Here is a 15,458-nt window from a genome sequence, read left to right as displayed (position 1 = left end):
ATAATTATATTGATGGTTTACATACAGTTTGCTGTCTGCAGAAGATAATAGCTAATGTTGCTATTGATGATTTACATAGTTTGCTGTCTTCAGAGGATAATAGCTTTGTTTGCATTGGTTTGAATGAGGAATACTACAGGAACCAGCTCCTTTTGTTAGAAGTCACTCATGAGTAAAGTGGATAACCTCTATTCATGCAATTGATGACTTTGGTAGTTTGTTATCTTCAGAAAATAATAGTTATGTTACAATTGATTACCAAGATACTTTGCTATCTTCAGAAGATATATAACAGCTATGTTGCAATATTGATGACTTACATAGTTTTCTATCTTCAGAGGATGTAGGCTATAGCTTTACTGCAATTAATCACTTACCCGGTCACTTACATAGTTTGCTGTCTTCAGAGGATGCGTATAGCTTTATTGTAATTGATGACTTGCGTAGTTTGCTATCTCCATAACATAATAGCTATGTTGCATGACGTGGGTAGTTTGGATGGGAGCTTTGAGGTACTGGGAGTACCTTGTAACCAGTTTGGTCTACAGGAACCCGCTGATAATCACGAATTACTCAACTGTATGAAATATGTTCGTCCTGGTAATGGATACGAACCAAATTTCATCGTGACTGCTAAGGATGAAGTCAATGGACCAGACGAACATCCTTTGTATACGTTTCTGAAGGTAAAGTTTGGCGTTAAATTAAGAATAAGGGCCTAGTAGTAGGGCTACAGACTCCGAGTATTCGACGTAGATGTAACATGTTTAAATTCTAACTACAAATGACGTAAAATCGATATATATTTATTTATGTAGAATGTCTGGCGGAAATATCAACTTGGCCTCTCACAGTGGTGTAGGGGGAAGGACGGGCACGAAGAAGCAATTTTTGACAACTAGAAGTCACAATGCCCCCTTCCCTCTCCCTCTGTGAAAAATCATGGCTACATCGCACAGTGTCGACGTCCTATACGATAAATATAAATTTAATACTCCGTTGGTGAGCTACGGCAAGGATTATTAAATCAGGATGTGACACTTCGTAATTTGCATGTGTCCAATTCATATGTTAATAGCATATTGTTATTAAAATGATGGTCTGACCTGGCCAGAGGGCGTTAATATAATAGACATTTGATCAAGGGACAGAGTAGTTTCCGTTTGTATCGGCTACCGAACGAAACATAATTATTATGCACATTCCGACCAGACTAGTTTTGCCAGGCAGAGTAGGCCATGACGCTTAGGCCTATGTGCCGAACGTACATTTTAAAGTATTTGCATAACTCTTTTGCATGAAACTGTAATTGTCATCTAAAACAAACAAACAAACAAAAACAATATTATTTGAAGTTTTAATTTTAAAAAATTACCCTATTTTACTAAATTACTCACAACACTGACATGAATACAAGTTTTAGTATTATTTAATAATATTATTTCCTCTATCGTTTGATGTACAATGGTACAGGTTTGGGGGGGGGGGGGCAAAATAGTTTTGTACTTTTAAATATTAAAATATGAGGGTGGGGGTCATAACAGTTTTAGGTCCATTAACTTGTGAGACCGGGGGTCAACAAAGTTTTGGGTTAACGAAGAGGGGTGGGGGGTTAAAAAATTTGTAACACGAAAAAATATATTGTCCCCCACCAAAGTATTTCTGAACACTCCCTAAACTTAGTTGATTTTTCAACAAATGTTATTTTTCAGTGAGTTTTGCTTTTATTCTGTGTTAAATCATGGCAAACGGAAACAATCAAAATATAATGTAGCTAGGAAATAAATACTATAATCGCTCCTGGGTGTCACCCATGCATACGTTTTAATGTAGGCCTACCGGTAGGGGCCTATTGCCAATCACAAAGTTTGAAATTGTACTATGTAGGCTACTCCCTAACAGAATACGTTTATAGGCACGCTGGCGAAGTGAAGTTCTTAAATCGGATTAAGTACCATAACAATAGATGAATACAATTTTGACTATATCGCCCGCACTCACGTTCATGCAGTAGGACCTACCGATGCATCGAACCATAGATGTCAAAGAAATGCTAATCACTTGCACCTGTAAGGATTAGTCTCTTTGAAAAGAACGGTATTGTATTCAATCTATTATATGATTGAAGACAGGTGTACAGACGGCTTGACGTGAGCCTATGATTTTTTTTCTGGGGTCTTGTGGTGTACGCTGGTTATCATCGATGTTGAAGTGCCTATAATAGTTCAATGTAAGAAAATGAGCCAATAGACGCGATGAATAAAGATCGGATTTTTGGATTATTAGTGGCGGTATACAATTAAATGTCAAAATTACTGTGCCATTCTACTTTTCAACAATAATTCATACTGGCAGGCTACACCAATAAGTGTATTAGTGCAGATTGATATTTTCGGGATACTTTTCCACAGGAGGAAGCACATGGCAAAAACTCTTGCCGCGGGTGCCATTTTGGGAATAACGTGAAGTGTCAAATGATTTTTTGACTTCAAATACTAACTGTATTTCATATCTTATGCTTGTCGTATATTTCCTTTGTATTATCGATAGTTAGTCTCAATTTCGACATTACTATATCAACAAGACATTCCCTTATCAAATTAAAAGACTTTCTTGCAGAAACAAATCACTGTGGCCTGATGGGATCATAGTAGTTGACCCACTTCCGCCCGGTCTAACCTTGCTTGGGGGCGCTTTTTACTATCTTCAACAGGTTCGATTCGCTACACTTACGACACCTTTATGTGGTGACCTCAATCACATGGGCTGAGTAAGAGTTGATGTGAATTATTCATAACCGATCGATACCTTGCCTCACTTTGTTGAGAGCAAGCCAACAAAATTTGCCATAGGTTTGCGTGGCTAAACAAAAGCCGTGAATTTAGTGTCACCCCCCTGGCTACGGGCGAGTGGTATTTCACCGAACGCAAGAAAAGGAGTTCTATCTGATTGGCTAGCAATCGATGGCTTAGGTCGCTTAGTAGTCAACTACAAACTCAAAACTGAGCAATGTATTCAATTCGATTGAAATCGATATTCTATTATTGACGTAGATAAAGAGAGTGATAGTGTGTCAATAATGTACATTGTATTGCACCTTGATTTTACATGCATTCCTTTATATAATTATTTTCTCAGAGTTGAAATGATCACAATTTTTACCCAGGATTTCAAAAGTTTACCGCAAAATTGCAGTTAAACATATCCACAGCAAAATACCGGTCCTCACTAATTAGTGTATTTAATATCCAGTTAGTGTATTTAAGATAAAAGCTGTGATTTATCTGACAACAAATAAAATTTTCTTGCAATAGAAATATCATATTGGATATTGATATGGTATGCCGCAACCGCCACAACGTGGAGCTGCTACGCGTAGCTGACTTTTTGCTCCGTGGAGCCAAATTGACCAATCATGATCATGTTAGAGTTTTTCATTACTCGGAGGTAAAACTGACCAATCAAGTACGACTTACTCATTACGTGAAGCGAATTTATTCATTAAGAATTTGCCAGACGAGCGTCACGTAGTTGCAAGATATCCTCGGTCACGAAAGTTATGATTCAAAAAGTAGTTTATGAAAAGTACGAACCGACTTATTATTAAGATGGACATGCACTCATAAGAAACTCATACCGGGACTCATACAGTATTGTACATAACTATATAGCTAGGCAGAGTGGTGGTAAACCATGCACACATGCACAGTTAGGGTATGAAATTTGATGCACTAGGAATAAAATCCCTGTTTAGGGTATTGTTTTAACCAAGGGTTAAATCCTTGTTTAGGGTGCTTTTCAAAAGTTGATTATCGCGGATGCTGTACAGGCCACAATGGCAGTGACCCCCGGGATAAAAACTCGGAAGTTGTTGATCCACTTGGCAAATTGCATTCATTTTATACGAATTGCGAAAGACGAGTGACGGGTAGTCATCAACAATTGATGAGCAAATCATTTGATCAAAATCAGTCCAGAAAAATTAATACTGAGTATACAAGATGGTGTCAAATGATTTAACCTCGTTCCGTGTAACTTCGCGGCAGCTTGTGCGACATTATTAGTTCCCGAAACAAAGAATCAAATGAATATTAGTGGAAGGAAATGTGGGCAATGGGGATATACCGTATGCAGCTGAGATAATTGTATTTCCATGTTGTTATGAGGATGAGTTGCAAAATAGCAGACACAATTTTCTCAAAATATCTAAATAATGTGCCTTTTTTGTATGATTTTTTAGAAAAACTTGCAAACCTTCGCCAAAATATTGGTATTGTTTTTGTTTTCTGTTCCTTTTGTATATCTCTTAAATGGAAAAGAATTCCGCGCAATGTCTCAGTTTTTAATAGAGTCCTCAATGAAAGCTCTTTTTCTCGCTCATATACGAATTTGTATCTATATTACAGACCTATTTGTGCTGATGTAAGGAAATGTTTCAGCTATGAAGCGTGCGGAGAAACTTCCGACTATCATAGGCCCTAGCTTACATAATATACCGTAAAGATTCGCCTAATGGCGCATAATGGGCTCCCTTGACATAACTGGAATTTTGGACACAAACTTTAAAGTGCCCTCACGTAAAAAGCCCACCAGCAAAGCGCGGACCCTTTAATAAATTCTTGTTGGGATTTTCAGAGGGAGCTCTGTACATGAAATTTTACCCTAAGGCAAATGCGCAATTATATAGACGAATCGTTACGGTATTCGAGCATCATAATTGCTTGATATCATGACCAGAACGATGCCCAGATTATTTTGACTTGGGCTCTACACTCATTCATATGATTTGGAAAATAATTATAGAAATACATGTTATTTCAATATTTTTTTCTTATTCTTTTGTCTTTTTCAGAGTCGTTGTCCTCCTGTGAAGGATGAAATTGGCGACCCAGACGGTTTTTACTGGAAACCAATCAAAAACGGTGACATCACTTGGAATTTCAACAAATTCCTCATCCGCCCCAATGGCCAACCATACAAGAGGTAGGCCTAACTGACATTTGAAGAAATGAACATGATGGACTGTTCTAACTTAGCTACACTGTACAGTTTATCCACGATATAGGCCTATGGCCTACACATTTTTATTATTATAAATGCCGCCAATCAAAGGCTGGTGTTTTCCGTGATTTTGGCCAAATTAATCTCATATTTGACCATTTCAACTACTCTTCAACTTAGCAACTTCAGGCGCGCTTTGCGCGAATTCGTTCCATTTATGCTTAATATAGGCTTACACGTTTCGGGATCGTTTCTTAGCTCACCAAGGAATTTGCGCCCGGTTGCTGAAGTTCTGTATTACGCGCCTGATATAGGTCTGGGCATCATAAATGAAGTATTAATTTTGCTCTTTCGTCCATGGCCTTTATTCTGAGACTCAATATCACTCTAATACTTAACAGTGAATTGCAAATAAATATGAAAGGGCTGCATAAAAACTCATATGCCTACTTGCCATTCGAATCGAATTATAAATTGTTTTTATGCATGCATGTTTAATTTTCATTAAAGTGAATAACTAAAGACATTTTGTCAAAATTTGGTGTGATTTTGTGTAGACCCTACTCATCTTATATCGACACAAATGACCCACTTGAAGCGAGTTGGTTGGACTCACCTCAAGCGTGTCATTTGACTCACATTATCGTAAAGGGGTCACCAGCCGTACAAAGTGGAATATTCATGTAAGTGAGTCACATTACCCACGATAGTGGGTACAGCGACTTACTTAAGTGAGTTCTTCTTGGACACAATTGAAACTCAAATGGGTCATGAGACCTACTAGTGGGTTACACCGTGACAGAGTGACACACTCTAATATTTACTGGGTTGAAAGACCTATAGGCCTACTTACGTGTGTCACATGACTCACTTGTCATCATAGATGAGTTGGTTGACTTCAAGTGTGTCGTTTGATTCGTATGAATCGTAAAGAGGGTCATCTGGCGGATAAAATGAATACTCACCTAAGTGAGTCACTTGACCCACAGAAATTTTGTGTCAGACATGGTGAAAGTAGATCCTTATAGTTTTTAATTAATAAACAGTGTTATATTTATAACAGCCGTATTTTGTTCTCATCCAAACCCAATACAGATACGACTCTGAAGTAGAACCGCCTGACATCAGGGACGACATTCTTACAGTATTAGCAGAGGAGCTTCAAAATGAACAAAACGACTTGACTGTACGTGGACAATTTAAACGACTCTTGGACGATTTCCAGGATGAATTCTACAAGGAATAATGAACAAAAAGACTATTATATTTACTTACTAATATTATATATTTAGTTCAGGGGGTACTACACCCCTCGATAAATGTGTGTCTATTTTTGCATTTTTCTCAAATTCTAATAACACAGTGGTAACCAAATTTATGTATATTATAGGGGCAAGGAATCCAAATACTACACTGAAATTTCAGTGACCCAAGACAAGCGGTTCGTTATTTATGATAAGAAATAAGGTACCGCTAGGATGTACCTCATTTCCTATCATATATACTGAACCGCTTGTCTTGAGTCACTGAAATTTCAGTGTAATAATTGGATTCCTTGCCCCAATAATATACATAATTTTTGTTACCAGTGTGTTATTATTTTTTGAGAAAAATGCAAAAATAGTCACAAATTTACCACAGGGGTGTAGTACCCCCTTAATAATGCAAACTTGTGGCCAATCTTCTGGTGAGTGCCAAATTCAATTCTCATATCAAATTCACAGCTTATGACGATTTAATCTCAAATCGTATGCTTAATACGAAAGATTGCAATCCGACCTACCTATCAAACCACGCTGTTCTTGAGTGCATTCAAATAGTGTGCGGAGATAGACTTGTGGAGTTGATATTATCAAATAGATTTTGGCTCTCACCCGAATCAATGGCTACATGTTTTGCAATTTTTATTAATCAAGTGGTCACAGAGAGTAGGCCTAAAATTCAGTATCCGCATTTAATTAGCGGGAGGGTAATAGGGTTAAGGTTAGGGTTAGTGTAGGATTAGGGTTAGGGTTAGGATTAGGGTTAGGATTAGGCTTAGACTTAGGGTTAGGAATAGGGTGAGGGTTAGGATTAGCTTACACGAAATAATTACATGCAGGATCGACCCAAACTGATCAAATTCCGTATAAATTATATACACAGTAACACGAGTATAAAATTATTCGTAGATCAGAGGAAAATCCATAGACGAAAATATATCTGATTTTTTGCCCAGTATAGCGGTGCTACTGAGGGGGGAGGCTTTTAGCATTACCCTCAAGTTAGCTGTATCAAAATAATTGTTCGCCATCTGTTTGGGTGTATTTTAACAGCCTGCCTCTTCCAAACGCACATACTGGATCTACCTGAAATGACCAGACTATAAACCCCTTATACTTTGTATTTATTTTAAAAGTCTGGTCATGTAAAGGAAGTGGATCCAATGGTGCATTTGGAAGGGCCGACATTTTAAAACAAACGAAAAACGGACGGAGAACAATAATTTTGACAGGCCTACACCCTGTATAGGTCCTATACAAGTGCATAAACTGTTATAGGCCTAAAACTATACGGAAAATGATTCAAGATATCTGTGAGTTTAGAATAATAAAGACTATGCCATAGTCGAATTTTATTTAAAAATATGTTATTATTAGTCATGATGAACCCATTTCGTTGAACTCAAAATTATACTGATGTTTATTAAAATTAAAGTATTCAATAGTAAAATGGTCATAAAGAGTTAAAAATATCAGATAATTAGTGACAATAAAAGTAACTGAATGCAACATTATCTTGCATAATTATAATGGCTCACTTTAATACTGAACAATTTTGGAATCTACCAGTTTATTGATAGCGAACCCGAAAATCCGACTATGGACTTTTAAGCAAATGGAATTTTAAACAAAACTTTACCCCGGGACTTTGCTCTCTAAAAACACACAGTCAAGCATACTTGTTTATCAGTCCATTAACCACAAGTACTAAGCATGGTATAGTACAAGACGCGCTAGATGTTTGATGAGAGATTAACTTTCGCGTCAACACAAAAGCGCCGCAAATACCACAGAGAGTTGTGTACGGTGTAGTTAATGGTAATGGCGCGGGCCCGGAAGATTTAAACAATAGCGAGATATGGGCGCCCAATCACAAGGCAGATCCATTTAAAGATGCATTACATCATGGCCAATTTTAGTTAGGCCAGAAATTGGCCTAACTCTCCATAGAGTCCCGTGTTAAAATCTTAACCGCAAGGCAAAGTCAGTAGTCCACTTGGGAAGCTAACAAACAGAGGGAGTGCGGTGACTGAAAAGATCAGATACAGATGTGAAAATCTATCAGTTGCACACAAATCAATATAAATCAGAGTTTTATGCTTAAATGTAATGGCCAGAGTATGCAAAATGGGCAAGTGGACTACGGAGAAGTCTAAGAATAATATTGCTCATATTTAATAAAGTACTATAATAGATTCTACATAAAGAACACATCTAGATTTATAACTCTATCTCGCTATATAACAACATAAGGTTCGGTTCATAGTGAATATTCGAAGGCGAATATTCGTTGTCGAATACTTTTTGTGACGTCAAAATATATACGGCAACGAATAAAATATGATGACACGCCGAGTTGAATCGGATTAAATATCGCGCAACTGATAGCGAGATAGCCTACTATTGATTTATATGAAAGGCTCGAGATTATTAGTGCGGGTTTGCGGTATAGCGTACCCATTATATATATGAAATAAAAGTAAGGGACTATATAAAGACGTCCAGAAAAAGGAAAATGCCTGGCAGGCAATACCATTCCAATGCTGTAGTGATGGTAAGTTATGTTTTATGCAAATAATATGATATTTAGGCTTACAAACATAACCTACAAATGTACAAGTGAACGGGTTCATTGTTTGCTAAATCCAAGCGAGATCACCCGAAAATCTATGCAAGAGAAATTTCTACTGCTGCTGATGAAAAATCCTAGATTGCGTTTTTTTCTGCACTTTACCAGTAGGCCTAAAAAATTCATAAAAAAATAAAAATCAAATAAACATGTAGAGCGAATGTTTTTACTCACTGCTCATCTGATCCACTTTCCCAGGAAATATCGATACTCCTTAGTTTTTTTCCCTGACATTCCAGACATATGAGTAAACATCAAATTTAATGTTTACAAAACAATTAAATATATATACAAACATTAAAAAAGGGGGCCTAAGAGTATGTCTATTTTTAATCATATACTAATTCCGCCATGCCCAAACATATTTTATATATGAAATCGTGTAAAACTGACCCCTTGTAAATCTATGGAACCCCAAATTCAAAAATAAAAACAACTTTGTTATCAAATACACTTGTACGGTGGCTGATATGTGACATATTTAATTTTTTAGATTCATCAAAAAATAAAATAATAATATTAACAAAGTAACGAATTCAATGTTTTATTCGCGAATTAAACTATTTTATTCGCGAATTTAATGTTTTATTCGCGAATTAAATGTTTAATTCGCGAATTAAATGTTTTATTCGCGAATTAAATGTTTTATTCGCGAATTAAATGTTTTATTCGCGAATTAAATGTTTTATTCGCGAATTAAATGTTTTATTCGCGAATTAAATTATTTTAACATTTAATTCGCGAATTAAACATTTAATTCGCATAATTTAATATTTAATTCGCGAATTAAATAATTTAATTCGCGAATTTAACATTTAATTCGTGAATTTAATATTTAATTCGCGAATTCAATAATTTAATTCGTGAATTTAATATTTGTGAATTTAATATTTAATTCGCGTTTAAATATTAAATTCACGAATTAAATTATTGAATTCGCGAATTAAATATTAAATTCACGAATTAAATGTTTAATAAAACATTTAATTCGCGAATAAAACATTTAATTCGCGAATTAAATAGTTTAATTCGCGAATAAAACATTTAATTCGCGAATAAAACATTTAATTCGCGAATAAAACATTTAATTCGCGAATAAAATAATTTAATTCGCGAATAAAACATTTAATTCACAAATTAAACATTTAATTCGCGAATAAAACATTAAATTCGCGAATAAATAGTTTAATTCGCGAATAAAACATTTAATTCGCGAATAAAACATTAAATTCGCGAATAAAATAGTTTAATTCGCGAATAAAACATTAAATTCGTTACTTTGTTAATATTATTATTTTATTTTTTTGATGAATCTAAAAAAAATTAAATATGTCACATATCAGCCACCGTACTTTACAGAGAAAACAATGCAAAACCTTAAAAACTACCAAAAATAACTTAAACTTACACATGATACAACATGATAATATACACAAAATACAATAATATTACTATAACATGGTAATATAGAAAGCAATTAAGTATAGGCAAATTGTTTTTAAAATCAATACAAGTAGCAAGTAATATAAAATGTACAAAGTAAAATACAAAATATGATATTGTACAAAACACATTTGGTGATGTGACCGGCACATGAAAAAGCATGATAACCCAGGAGAGGAGAGGTTACCAGCACTTGCACTCTCAGCGAAGATCAACAGCATCTTGCTCCCATTGAATGGTATAGTTGGGCTGGGTGTTATTAATTGCACAATATTAGAGTCACGCGGTAGCATGACCAGCAAGTTTTAAAAAAAACGACTGATAAAGAAGAATAAACAGATGCACCGCGAGACCAGGGCGAGACTATATTTACACGGAACAAAACGCTATTGTTCTATGATATTTTTCGGTGGGTACAAAATATATCTAAAACCATGCTAAATCTTATTTACTGTCCAAAGTGTCATATTTTAATAACTCTTTATTTCAAAAAGTTACACCAATCTTACAGTCAATCCGATTGTTTGATAATAAACAAACATTCTTGCTTTATTTCACGCGGTATTTCATAGCCAAAATTAGTGGCAAATCATAGCTAATCATACTGATATCCACAATCTTTCGACACTGCTACAGCCATACATGGCTGTCACTGTCGCACTAATTTTTCAGATTCACTTTCAAATATACCCAGGCATTTTCCTGGATACCCTACATACAAATTCTGGACCCCATTCGCCAAAAAATCAAGTTTTTCACAATTCTTTTATTCTTTCCGGACCACAGCATATATTCATATTAATAAATACTCCACTTTCACACATCCCAATATCGGGACGTCCCCGTGGCGAAGTGGTTAAAGCCATGGACTTCTAATCCATTTATGAATTTTTGCTCAAGTTCGAAACTTCCCACCACTTTTTTTTAATGTCTTATTAACCAATTTATTGTCGTAAGTCAAGAATAACACCATTTCGAACATCCATTGCTGTTGTGATATTATATTTTTTTTCATCAAACAAACATGTTTGATTTTTTATTCACATTTAGGCCTAGGCCTAGGGCCTACTTTCACCGTCCAGATGCTATCACCATGCCTGACTATCATGACATCTCGTCATTTAAAACAAATTTATCAGTGGCTCTGTTCACAGCTCAGACTGAAATTATATTTGATATAAATATTATAAATTAAAATCACAAACCGCGAAAGATCACCAACAACTGCCGCTGAATATTGATATCCAACTAGATTTCCCCACAGGGCTATAAAGAACCACAAACCTTGAAATTTGGATATCCAACTACATTGCGTCGCAGGGCTACAAAGAATCACACTCCACGAAATATGAATATCCAACAAGCTTAAACTATAAATTAAGCTCCCGATACAGGGCAGGACTTGATAAGGGGAATTAAAATCACAAACCGCGAAAGATCGCCGACAACCGCCGCTTAATATGGGTATCCAACTAGATTGCCCCGCAGGGCTACAAAGAACTACAAACCGCGAAATTTGGATATCCAACCAGATTGCCCGCAGGCCTATCGATTATAAAGAACCACAAACCGCGAAATATGGATATCCAACAACGTAAGACCACAAACCGCGAAAGATCGCCAACAACTGCCGCTCAATATTGATATCCAAGTAGATTGCCCCGCAGGGCTATAAAGAACCACAAACCGCGAAATTTGGATATGGAACTATTGCCCCACAGGGCTTCAAAGAACCACAAACCACGAAATATGGATATCCAACAAGCTTAAACTATAAATTAGCTCCCGATAGAGAGTAGGACTTGATGAGGGAAATTAAAACCACAAACCACGAAATATTACAAAGAACCACAGACCGCGAAAGACTAGATTGCCCGCAGGCCTATCGATTATAAAGAATCACAAACGACGAAATACGGATATCCAACAAGCTTAGACTATACTAATTAGCTCCCGATAGAGGGCAGGGCTTGATGAGGGAAATTAAAAACACAAACCACGATATTCAACTATATTGCCCCGCAGGGCTACAAAGAGCCACACACCGCGAAATTTGGATATTTTGTTTGTTTATTTCTTCTTTATACTGGGTCCATATTCAGGGGAAAATTTAAGTATTCCCCTGTTCTTCCATATGGCCCAGTTATTACATACAAAAATACAAATAAATAATTACAAAAAACTTAGAATAATTTACTATATTAACTTAAATTACGTGAATTACCAAAATTAATTGGGTACAACAATAATATTAAAATATAGGTAAAAATAATACATAGCACACACTATATTGGATTAATTAGACATTAATATCCAATTAGATTGTCCGCAGGCCTATCGATCATAAAGAACCACAAACCGCGAAAGATCAACAACAACTGCCGCTCAATATTGATACCAACTACATTTCCCCGCAGGGCTATAAAGAACCACAAACCGCGAAATTTGGATATGCAACTAGATTGCCCCACAGGGCTACAAAGAGCCACAAACCACGAAATATGGATATTCAACAAGCTTAAACTATAAATTAGCTCCCGATAGAGGGCAGGGCTTGATGAAAACCACAAACCACGAAAGATCGCCGACAACCGCCGCTTAATGGGAATATTCAACTAGGTTGCCCCGAAGGGCTACAAAGAACCACAAACCGCGAAATTCGGATAGCCAAGTAGATTGCCCGCAGGGCTACAAAGAACCACAAACATTAAAACACGATTATCTGGGGCATTTAGACGCTTCCGTAGTATAGGCTTAAATATATGCGCATTTACCAGTTCCGACATGAAGTAGGCCTAAATCGGATTTACTCTCTGTGTGTCTCTCTGGCATTGTCACCATTGGGTGTGTGTTGTTCATATTTACATTTTCTTTACATATTTACGTAGCCTTGAATAATTAAAGTATATTAAAATGTTTATTGATCATTATGTACGCCTCTGAACATTACAGTCACGCGCGACGAGCAAGTTTTAAAAATAAACGACTGATAAAGTTTTGTTTAATTATTTATTGTCATGAATCAAGAATAGCAACTTCAAACATCAATTTTTCGTTTTATTCGTTTTATGGTGCACTTCGTAACCTGATGACTTTCCAAGCTTGGAGCTGCTTGGCTACATTCATAAAAAGAAAAGAAATCTACCAAAAAAACGTTGACAACGTAAAGAAATCAGCAAGTTTAAAAAACCCACCTCGGCTCACTTTTTGAAACTTGGTCCCATTTTGAACACCAACAGCAAATCAGTGTTTTTATTTTATTTCAACAGAATACAGCGTTTCCAACAAGATTACAAGCCTACTTGTTACTCGTTTCAATCATTAATCATGATATTATAAAACAAAACACAAAAAGATATTGGCTTATCATGCAAGAACAAGATAATAACCTTTCAGGTCGTTCCAGATACATAACACTTCTGGAAATGTTTTAAATTGATATAAATATGATAAAGTTTAAATCAGTACCTTTTACAAATGGGACCAAGTTTCAAAAAGTGAGCCGAGGTGGGTTTTTTAAACTTGTTGATTTCTTTACGTTGTCAACGTTTTTTGGTAGATAAAGTAATACATGAACAATAATACAAAGTATGAAAGATAAGCGAAATGTGACCGGCACATGAGGCGAGAAATAACCCAGGAGAGGAGAGTTTACTAGCACGTGCACTCTCTTCAAGATAAAGATAAAGGCAACAGCATCTTGCTCCCATTGAATGGTAAGTTGGGCTGGGTGTAGACTATGCCATAGTCGATTTTTGATAAATAAAAATGTTATTAATCATGATGAACGCATTCAGTTGAACTCGAAATTATACTGATATTTAGTACATCAAAATACTAGTATAAAATGGTTATGAAAAAGTTTAGGCTATATAATTATATTTGTGACAGTAAAAGTAAAGTATAGGCCCTACGTAGGCTTATATTATTGAATGCAACATATCATAATGGCATAATTATAATGACACTTCAATACTGAACAATTCTAATTTTAGAATCTGCCAGTTTATTATCCGAAAAACCGACTATGGACTTTCACTTTTAAGCAGAACTTTACCCCGGGACTCACACACTGTCAATCATACTTGTTTATCAATAAAATCTAACCACAAGACTGAGCATGGTGGTACAATACGCGCTAGATGCATACGTTCATCCACCAGCACAAAAGCGCCGCATTCCCTAGATAGTTGTGTACCATGTATAGTTATAATGGTACCAGTACGCGTCGGGAGGATTTAAACAATAACGAGATCTGGGCGACCAATCACAAGCCAGATTCATTTTTAAAGATGCATTACATCATCACCAATTTTAGTTAGGCCAGAAATTGGCCTAACTCTCAAGGCAAAGTCAGTAGTCCACTAGGGAAGCTAACAAACAGCGGGCGTACGGTGACTGAAAAGATCAGTTGTGAAAATCTATCAATTGTGCACTCATTAATTAAATCAGAGTTTTAAGCTTAAATGTAATAGCCAGAGTAGTGCACAATTGGCAAGTGGACTACGGAGAAGTCTAGGCTGGGTGTTAATTGCACATTATAAAGTAACAAATAAACAATAATACAAAGCATGGGGTTTAAGCGAATGTGACCGGCACATAAGGCGAGAAATAACCCAGGAGAGGAGAGGTTACTAGCACGTGCACTCTTCAGCAAGATAAAGGCAACAGCATCTTGCTCCCAAAGATGGTAAGTGGGCTGGGTTTAAATAATTGCACAAAGCGAATGGATACACAAAAATACAGCATTACTGATCCTGATGAAAATACATGGTAAAAATATGCGTCTTGAGCTTGGACTTGAAAACGTCGACAGATGATGAGTGACGGATTGCTTTTGGAATTTGGAATCTGGTTCCATAAATTAGCAGCAGCGAATGAGAAGGACCTAGCACCATACGATTTTGTAGATGGATTCGTTGTTACCAAACGACATTCAGAAACAGATCTTAGCATTCTGGTGGGTACGTATTGGTGGACAAGGTCAGTAATAAACTCAGGAGCCAATCCATGAAGGGCTTTGTAGCAGAGAAGCAATATCTTGAACGCTATCCGCTGTTGAATTGGTAGCCAGTGCAATTTTTCAAGCACAGGTGTGATATGCTCACGACGAGGTAATCAAA

At 36.2% G+C, this 15,458-nt stretch overlaps 1 protein-coding gene across 1 annotated transcript; it reads left to right on the top strand.

Annotated features, from left to right (window-relative positions):
• Positions 1-473: 473 nt before the first annotated feature.
• On the top strand, positions 474-7,458 carry LOC140166911 (glutathione peroxidase 3-like). The gene is made up of 3 exons (XM_072190396.1): positions 474-686; positions 4,853-4,983; positions 6,097-7,458. The coding sequence occupies exons 1-3, from the start codon at positions 474-476 to the stop codon at positions 6,245-6,247; spliced, it is 495 nt and encodes a 164-aa protein (XP_072046497.1). The 3' UTR covers positions 6,248-7,458.
• Positions 7,459-15,458: the final 8,000 nt, after the last annotated feature.

This window comes from Amphiura filiformis, chromosome 12 (genome assembly GCF_039555335.1).
Source record: "Amphiura filiformis chromosome 12, Afil_fr2py, whole genome shotgun sequence".
Lineage (NCBI taxonomy): Eukaryota > Metazoa > Echinodermata > Ophiuroidea > Amphilepidida > Amphiuridae > Amphiura > Amphiura filiformis.
Note: the sequence above shows the minus strand (reverse complement) of the source record. Positions and strands in the feature narration are given on the sequence as shown.

Coding starts and splice junctions, on each gene's coding strand:
- LOC140166911 (XM_072190396.1), top strand. CDS start 474: ATGTTGCATGACGTGGGTAGTTTGGATGGGAGCTTTGAGGTACTGGGA. Junction 687..4,852: donor CTTTGTATACGTTTCTGAAG/GTAAAGTTTGGC, acceptor TGTCTTTTTCAG/AGTCGTTGTCCTCCTGTGAA. Junction 4,984..6,096: donor AATGGCCAACCATACAAGAG/GTAGGCCTAACT, acceptor AACCCAATACAG/ATACGACTCTGAAGTAGAAC.